Source organism: Theropithecus gelada, chromosome 19 (genome assembly GCF_003255815.1).
Source record: "Theropithecus gelada isolate Dixy chromosome 19, Tgel_1.0, whole genome shotgun sequence".
NCBI lineage: Eukaryota > Metazoa > Chordata > Mammalia > Primates > Cercopithecidae > Theropithecus > Theropithecus gelada.
The window spans coordinates 30,582,630-30,592,065 of record NC_037687.1 but is presented as its reverse complement, the minus strand read 5'-3'; the positions used below and the strand labels follow the sequence as shown (position 1 = coordinate 30,592,065).

Here is a 9,436-nt window from a genome sequence, read left to right as displayed (position 1 = left end):
TGGGTTTTTTGAAAAAAAAAAAAAAAAAAAAAAAAAAATTTTTTTTTAATTTTATTATTTTATTTTATTTATTTTTTTAAAATGGAGTCTCGCTCTTATCACACAGGCTGGAGTGCAGTGGCACGATCTTGGCTCACTGCAACCTCTGCCTCCTGGGTTCAAGCAATTCTCCTGCCTCAGCCTCCGAGTAGCTAGGATTACAGGCGCTTGCCACTACGCTCAGCTAATTTTTGTATTTTTAATAAGAGATGGGGTTTTACCATGTTGGCCAGGCTGGTCTCGAACTCCTGACCTCAAGTGATCTGCCCACCTCTGCCTCCCAAAGTGCTAGGATTTCAGGTGTGAGCCACTGTGCCTGGCCTGTTTTTTTATTTTAAAATTTATTTTTATTTTTATTTTTTGAGACAGAGTCTCGCTCTGTTGCCCAGGCTAAAGTTCAGTGGCACAATCTCGGCTCACTGCAACCTCTGCCTCCCGGGTTCAAGCGATTCTCCTGCTTCAGCCTCCTGAGTATCTGGGATTACAGGTGCCTGCCACCACACCTGGCCAATTTGTTTGGTTTTTTTTTGTTTGTTTTTAGTAGAGATGGGGTTTCGCCATGTTGGCCAGGCTGGTCTCAAACTCCTGACCTCAGGTGATCTGCCCACCTTAGCCTCTCAAAGTGCTGGGATTACAGGTGTGAACCACTCACTGCTCCTAGCCTAAAATTTATTTTTATTTTTTGAAACAGGGTCTTGCTCTGTCCCTCAGGCTGGAGTGCTTTAGCATGATCATGGCTCACTGCAGCCTCTGCCTCCCAGGCTCAAGCGATCATCTAGAGTACCTAGGACTATAGGTGTGCACCACCGCACCTAGCTAAGTTTTTAATTTTTTGTAGAGATGGGGTTTTGCCATGTTGCCCAGGCTGGTCTCAGCCTCTGGGCTCAAGATCCATCTGACTCAGCCTCCCAAAGTGCTGGGATTATAGGCGTGAGCCATTGCAACTGGCCAGAGGTGCCCCCTTGGACACAGGAGTGGGGGCTGGGGTGCAGAACCTGGACTATTGTGGGAACAGGGGGAATCTGGGCTGACGGAGCCGGATGACGGGGCGTGGGGAAGGCAGTGGAGGTCCAGGGCTTGTGGAATTAACTGAGCAGTTGGAGTTAACTGAGTCGTCCCAGAAAGACAGCTGCACACCTTACCAATGTTTCTTGTTCCTTCTCTCCCCGCAGCTTGGGCTCACTGGGCTCTGGCGGGTTTGTGCCTTTTGGCTTTGGCGGGATTCTCCATGGAGCAGCCACGTGTTTCTTTGCGTTTGTGGGTTTTGATGGCATCGCCACCACAGGTAACACGGTCGTTCTGTCTCATCGGGGGTTGGGCACAGTTTGGGCTGCTGCTGGGCACGGGTTTCATTAAAGGCTACCCTGCTCTCGGATGGGGAACAGGGAAGAGGGTTTTGCACCCTCGCTTCTGTGCGTTTTTCTGGCCCTGTCCTGCAGGAGAAGAAGCCCTCTACCCTCACCGCTCCATCCCCTTGGGCATCGTGACCTCGATCTTCATCTGCTTCTTGGCCTATTTTGATGTCTCAGCGGCGCTCACCCTCATGGTGCCCTACTACCTGATATGTCCCGAGAACGCCTTGCCGGAGGCTTTTGTCCACATTGGATGGGCCCCCATCAGATATGCTGTGGCCATCGGCACCCTCTGTGCCCTGTCCTCCAGGTCAGTGCTGGACGCTCTCTCCCTGTCTGCTGTCTGGTTCTCGGGTGTCCTGGGCCTTGCGTAAAGGGAGGAGACGCTTCACCCACAGAGGTGATGGAGCAGAAGCCCCAGTCCCTCTTGCTTCCTGAGTCCCCATGCGTGTTCCCGTTTTCTCCTGCATGCAGCCTCCTGGGTGTCATGTTCCCCATGCCTCACGTGCTCTACTCGATGGCCGAGGACGGGCTCCTTTTCCGTGGACTCGCCCAGATCCACACCCGCACCAGCACCCCTGTGGTGGCCACTGTCGTTTCTGGGACCGTTGCAGGTAAAGGCCCAGAATTCAGGCTTTCTTTCATCCGTTTTCTATGCGTTAGTTCCTCATCCTCTCCTACAGCCCATCCATTTTCACTTTTATTATTATTCATTAATTTAAAAAAAAATTTTTCTCTGGCCGGGCGCGGTGGCTCAAGCCTGTAATCCCAGCACTTTGGGAGGCCGAGGCGGGTGGATCACGAGGTCAGGAGATCGAGACTATCCTGGCTAACATGGTGAAACCCCGTCTCTACTAAAAATACAAAAAACTAGCCGGGCGTGGTGGTGGGCGCCTGTAGTCTCAGCTACTTGGGAGGCTGAGGCGGGAGAATGGCGTGAACCCGGGAGGCAGAGCTTGCAGTGAGCCGAGATCACGCCACTGCACTCCAGCCTGGGAGCACAGCAAGACTCCGTCTCAAAAAAAAAAAAAAAAAAAAAAAATTTCTCTATTACAAAAGTTTATTTAATAAAAAGTTTAACAGGAAAATGGGACTGGGCTCAGTGGCTCATGCTTATAGTCCCAGCACTTTGGGAGGCTGAGGTGGGAGGATCGCTTGAGCCCAGGAGGTTGAGGCTGCAGTGAGCCAAGGTCACGCCACTGCACTTCAGCCTGGGTGACAAAGCAAGACCCTGTCTCAAAATAAAATAAGATAAGATAAGATAAGGTGACAAAGCAAGACCCTGTCTCAAAATAAGATAAGATAAGATAAGATAAAATAAAATAAAATAAAATAAAATAAAAAATAAAATAAAGGCAGGGTGCAGTGGCTGATGCCTGTAACCCCCGTACTTTGGGAGGCCAAGGCAGAATCACTTGAGCCCAGGAGTTTGAGACCAGCCTGGGCAACAGAGCCAGACCCTGAGATCATTTTTTTGTCTCTGCAAAAAAACTTTTAACCATTAGCTGGCTGTGGGAGGCGGAGCTTGCTGTGAGCTGAGATCATGCCACTGCACTCCAGCCTGGGCAACAGAGCGAGACTCCATCTCAAACAAACAAACAAAAAATTAGCTGGGTGTGGTGGTACACCTGTAGTCCCAGCTACGCGGGAGGTTGAGGTGGGAGGATGGCTTGAGTGCAGCAGGTTAGGGCTGCAGTGAGGTACGATGATTCCTGTTTTTAAAGAAAAGAAAGGGCCGGCGCGGTGGCTCAAGCCTGTAATCCCAGCACTTTGGGAGGCCAAGACGGGTGGATCATGAGGTCAGGAGATCGAGACCATCCTGACTAACACGGTGAAACTCCGTCTCTACTAAAAAATACAAAGAAAAAACTAGCCGGGCGAGGTGGCGGGCACCTATAGTCCCAGCTACTCGGGAGGCTGAGGCAGGAGAATGGTGTGAACCCGGGAGGCGGAGCTTGCAGTGAGCCAAGATCCGGCCACTGCACTCTAGCCTGGGCAACAGAGCGAGACTCGGTCTCAAAAAAAAAAAAAAAGAAAGAAAAAAAATTTAAGGAAAATGTACATAATCTGACTTTTGTTGTTGTTGAGACAAGCTCTCACTCTCACCTATGCCAGTGTACAGTGGCACCACACCCAGCTAATATTTAAATTTTGTAGAGGCGGGGGTCTCACTATGTTGCCCAGGCTGATGTGGAACCTCTGGGCTCAAGCAGTCCCCCCGCCTGGGCCTCCCTAAGTGCTGAGATTATAGGCATGAGCCCCCGCACCTGGCCACATTCCTAGTATTAATTAACACAATAATTGTACATATTCATGGGGTACAGTATGATATTTCCATACATGTATACAAGATGTAATAATCAAATCAAGGTAATACCACAACCATCACTTCAAACATTGATTATTTCCTTGCATTGGGAACACTGAAAACCTATTTTTCCATCTCTCATTTTCTTTCTTTTTTTTTTTTTGGAGACAGAATCTCGCTCTGTAGCCCAGGCTGTAGTGCAGTGGCACGATCTCAGCTCACTGCAACCTCTGCCTCCCAGGTCCACGCAATTCTCCTGCCTGAGCCTCTGGAGTAGCTGGGATTACAGGCACGTGCTACCACGCCCGGCTAATTTTTGTATTAGAGATGAGGTTTCACCATGTTGGCCAGGATGGTCTTGAACTCCTGACCTCAGGTGATCTGCCTGCCTCAGCCTCCCAAAGTGCTTTTCCAGCTCTTATAAGTTGTTAACGACAGTCACCCTCTAATGCTGTAGAACATTGGAACTTACCGGGTTTTGTGCCCTGACTGTAGCAATCATGGCTTTCCTGTTTGAGCTCAGTGACCTTGTGAACCTCTCGTCCATCGGGACTATGCTTGCTTACTCCTTGGTGGCCTTTTCTGTTCTTGTCCTCAGGTGAGACTGGGGTCCTAGATACGTGAAGATTGATGGGGTTCCCAGCCCTTCTCTGCCTGCCTCCTGGCCCTCGGTGCATTGCTACACATACAGGAGTGGGAGGAGTACAGTAGCCCCTGCTTATCCACGGAGGACACGTTCCAAGACCCTCAGCCCGTGGCCGAAACCGCGGATAGTACCAGTCCCTATATATGATCATTTTCCTATCCATAACTCAGATGTCTAAAGTGATTTAACACGGCCGGTAGCGTTCACAGCAGGGACACACTGGACAAAAGGATGATTTACATCCTGGGCGTGGGGAGCGTGGAATGCCGCTACTTGAAGCTGCACACAATTGAAAACTTACGAATTACGGTGGGGCGCGATGGCTCTCGCCTGTAATCCCTGAACTTTGGGAGGCCGAGACAGGTGGCTCACTTGAGGTCAGGAGTTTGAGACCAGCTTGGCCAACATGGTGAAACCTGGTATCTACTAAAAATACAAAAATTAGCTGGGCGTGGTGGTGGTCTCCTGTAATCCCAGCTACTCAGGAGGCTGAGGCAGGAGATTGCTTGAACCTGGGAGGCGGAGGTGGTTGCAGGGAGCTGAGATTGTGCCACTGCACTCCAGCCTGGGTGACAGAGTGAGTAAAAAAGAAAAGAAAACTTACGAATTACTGCTGGACTTTTCCATGTATTATTTTTGGGCTGTAGTGGACACGGGTAGATGAAACTCGGATACGTGGGAACTACTGTGGGTGTATTAGGCTCTCTGATGTTGGATGAACAGGGACATGGGTTAGTCTTGCCCTCCTCTCTCTGATTCAGGTACCAGCCAGACCAGAATTTCAGCAAGAATGAGAAGCCGAAGGAGGAAGTAGTTGAGATGAATTCTGTACCCAAAGCGAAATCCCCAGAACGTGTTCCTGAAGCGTCCAGCACTCCGACGAGTCTTTGGAGCCCTGTCAGCGCCATCCCCACCCCGAGATCTGGCCGCACCACCTATGGATGTGCCTTTCTGCTTGGTGAGCAGCGGCGTTTCTCTGCGGGGTGTTTTGAACCTGATAGGAAGGGGCAGCGGGCCGGGTAGGGAGTGTATGGCTTTGGTAGTTGAGAGGAGTCTTGAATTTATGGTGGCCCTTCTTAGTAGGGGCCCTTTTGGCCGGGCACGGTGGCTTACACATGAAATCCCAGCACTTTGGGAGGCTGTGGAGGAGTGACTGCTTGAGCCTGGGCAGTCGAGGCTTCAGTGAGTCTAGATCACACCACTGCACTGTAGTCTGGGCAATGGGGTGAGATCCCATCTCAAAAAAACAAAAAACCATATCTATATATACACACACACATATATATATATATGCACACACACATATATGCACACACAAATACATATATGAAATAAAAAGTTTCGGCTGGGTGTGGTGGCTCGCTTTGGAAGTCTGAGGTGAGTGGATCACTTGAGGTCAGGAGTTGAGACCAGCCTGGCCAACATGGCGAAGCCCTGTCTCTACTAAAAATACAAAAAATTAGGTTGGGCGCAGTGGCTCACACCTGTAATCCCAGCACTTGGGGAGGCCGAGGGGAGCGCGGATCACAAGGTCAGGAGTTTGAGACCAGCCTGGCCAACATGGCGAAACCCCATCTCTACTAAAAACACAAAAATTAGCTGGGTGTGGTGGCAGGTACCTGTGATCCCAGCTACTCGGGAGGCTGAGGCAGGAGAATCACTTGAACCCAGGAGGCAAAGGTTGCAGTGAGCCAAGATTGTGCCACTGCACTCCATCCTGGGCAACAAGAGTGAAAATACATCTAAAAAAATAAACATTATTTGGTTGTGCTGGCACGTGCCTGTAGTCCTTACTGGGGAGGCTGGGACACACACACACACACACACACACACACACATATATATATATATGTGTGGTTTGGGAGATAGGACGTGGCCCAAGATCTTCACTTATTTAGCTTCTGGAGTTGAACCTGCTGTCCCCAACCTTGACCCTTTTCCAGTTGTCCTGCTGACCATGCTCTGCCTGGTACTGGCCCATTGGCCCAAACGCCTGTTCTCTGGAGAGCCGATCTACGTCACAGCTGCTATGCTACTGCTGGTGCTCATTGCAGGATTCACTTTCACCATCTGGAGACAGCCCCAGAGCAACACTCCTCTCTACTTCAAGGTAGGTGACCTTATGTCCCCACACCACCCTCCTGAGTCGGTGGACTCTGCAGGCCTCAAGCTCTAACTACTCTACAGGACCAGGGGAAAAAAGGGCAGTTGCTAAAACCAATGGAGTGTTCATGGACATCCCCTCCAGCCCCCACCTATCGGTACTTCCCAAAACCTGTTTCTTCCAGAACACCCAATGGGATACCCACTCAGAACAGGCATTGAGCCAGGTGAGGTGGCTCACACTTGTAATCCCAGCACTTAGGGAGGCCGAGGCGGGTGGATCGCTTGAGGCCAGGAGTTCGGGAACAGCCTGACCAACATGGTGAAATCCCGGTTCTACTAAAAATACAAAAATTAGGCCGGGCGCAGTGGCTCACGCCTGTAATCCCAGCACTTTGGGAGGCTGAGACGGGCGGATCACGAGGTCAGGAGATCGAGACCATTTGGCCAACATGATGAAACCCCGTCTCTACTAAAAATACAAAAAAACTAGCCGGGCGTGGTGGCGGGTGCCTGTAGTCCCAGCTACTCGGGAGGCTGAGGCAGGGGAATGGCGTCAACCCAGGAGGCGGAGCTTGCAGTGAGCCGAGATCGCGCCACTTCACTCCAGCCTGGGTGACAGAGCGAGACTCTGTCTCAAAAAAAAAAAAAAAAATACAAAAATTAGCCAGGCATGGTGGTGCGTGCCTGTAATCCCAGCTACTCAGGAGGCTGAAGCAGGAGAATCACTTGAACCCAGGAGGCGGAGATTGCATTCAGCCAAGATCATGCCACTGCACTCCAGCCTGGGTGATAGAGCGAGACTCTGTCTCAAAAAAAAAAAACAAAAAACACACAAACAAACAAAAAAAAGAACAGGCATTGAATATGCAACTGGAACAGAGCTGTGGTCTTCCTGCCCCTTGGGCTAAGGGTCCCTTGCAGACATTTGTGGTGTGCTCAGTGTTAACTCTTTGCCTGCAGATCCCCCTGTTGCCTGTCCTCCCGTTGGTCAGCATCTCTGTGAATGTTTATCTGATGATGCAGATGACCACTGAGACCTGGGCCCAATTTGGAGTCTGGATGTTGATTGGTGAGTGGCTTCCTGGAAAAAAAGAGGCCTCTTGGGTGTCTAACACTCTTCCTGCGACCTTTCCCTACAGCTGTCTCAGGCTGACAGTGTGGGCTGTGCCTGTAGTCCCAGCTACTCAGGAGATGAAGGCAGGAGCATCGCTTGAGACCAGGAGCTCCAGACCAGCCTGGGCAACATGGCGAGACTCCATCTCTACCAAAATTAAAAACTGGCCGCACACAGTGGCTCACGCCTATAATCCCTGCACTTCAGGGGGCCAAGGCAGGTGGATCACCTAAGATCAGGAGTTCAAGAACAGTCTGGCCAACATGGTGAAACCCGCTCTCTACCAAAAATACAAAAAAGTAGCTGGGTGTGGTGGCGGGTTCCTGTAATCCCACCTACTTAGGAGGCTGAGACATGAGAATCACTTGAACCTGGGAGGCGGAGGTTGCAGTGAGTCAAGATCATGCCATTGCACTCCAGCCCAGGTGACAGGAGCCCAGACTGTGCCACTGCACTCCAGCCTGGGTGACAGAGTAAGATTCTGTCTCAAAAAAAAAAAAAAAAAAATTAGCTGGGCATAGTGGCACCCGCCTGTAGTCACTATCTATTCTGAAGGTTGAAGTGGGAGGATTGCTTGAACCCGGGAGATCGAGGCTGCAGTGAGCCATGATCATGCCACTGCACTCCAGCCTGGGCAACAGAGCGAAGCTCTATCTCTAAATAAAAGAAACAAGAAAACCTCCAAATAAACAGACCACAGTATAATCGCTATAGGGCATTTATAAGGGAAGGGGTGACTACATTTCCTCTCATTGTCTCATTTCCCTGTTAGGATTTGCTGTATATTTTGGATATGGGATCCGACACAGCTTGGAGAACGATCAACAGCCACCTGCGTCAAGCTCCAGACTCCTCATAAAAACATCCCTAGTCCCTCGCTGAACTAGTTTAATCACAGAAAAGGGATGGGCCAGTCCACTGGAGGTGTCCTCTGTATGAAGGGAGAGTGAAGCTCTGCAGAGTGTGAAGGTGGGATGCATTTAAAGCCCCATGTGCATTGCCAGTGAGCAAATGCTTTTTTAAAAACTTTATTTTGTTTTTTGTTTGTTTGTTTGTTATAGAGATGAGGACTTGCTCTGTTGCCCAGGCGGAACTTGAACTCCTGGGCTCAAGTGATCCTCCTGCCTCAGTCTTCCGAGTAGCTGGAACTACAGGCACCTCATTATGCCCAGCTTAACAAAGTAACTTTATTATTATTATTATTTTTTTTTTTTCTTTTTGAGACAGTCTCGCTCTGTCGCCCAGGCTGGAGTGCAGTGGTGTGATCTTGGCCCACTGCAATCTCCGCCTCCTGGGTTCAAGTGATTCTCCTGCATCAGCCTCCAGAGTAGCTGGGATTACAGGCACGTGCCACTGTGCCCGGCTAATTGTTATTAGTAGACACGGGGTTTCACCATGTTGGCCAACTGCTCTTGAACTCCTGATCTCAAGTGATCCACCTGCCTCAGCCTCCCAAAGTGCTGAGATTACAGGCCTGAGCCACTGTGCCTAGCCAAAATAACTTTAAAAACTTACATTTTTAAAAAAATTGACAAATAAAAATTGTGTATGTTTATGGTGTACAATTGCATATATTGTATGTATTAAAATTGTCTATGTTTATGCTGTACATGATACTTGGAAATGTGTGTACATTGTGGAATTGCTAAATCAGGTTGATTAACATATTCATTACCTTACAGACCATTTTTTCTGTGGTGAAAACATCGAAAATGGCCAAGTGTGGTGGCTCATGCCTGTAATCCCAGCACTTTAGGAGGCCAGGGTGGGTGGACCATCTGAGGTCAGGCCTGGCCAACGTGGGGAAACCCCGTCTCTACTAAAGATACAGACAATTAGCTGGGGTGCAGTGGCAGGTGCCTGTAATCCCA

The 9,436-nt window shown here is 49.8% G+C and overlaps 1 protein-coding gene across 1 annotated transcript in view; it reads left to right on the top strand.

Moving 5' to 3' along the window:
* Positions 1-9,127, top strand: part of LOC112613224 (cationic amino acid transporter 3-like) — a 13,332-nt gene extending 4,205 nt beyond the window's left edge. The window contains 8 exon segments of the mRNA XM_025368550.1: positions 1,212-1,324; positions 1,479-1,701; positions 1,866-2,005; positions 4,195-4,297; positions 5,107-5,303; positions 6,289-6,455; positions 7,412-7,520; positions 8,338-9,127. Of these exon segments, the coding sequence (XP_025224335.1) occupies positions 1,212-1,324; positions 1,479-1,701; positions 1,866-2,005; positions 4,195-4,297; positions 5,107-5,303; positions 6,289-6,455; positions 7,412-7,520; positions 8,338-8,447 (1,162 nt within the window). The 3' untranslated portion in view covers positions 8,448-9,127.
* The last annotated feature ends 309 nt before the right edge of the window (positions 9,128-9,436 follow it).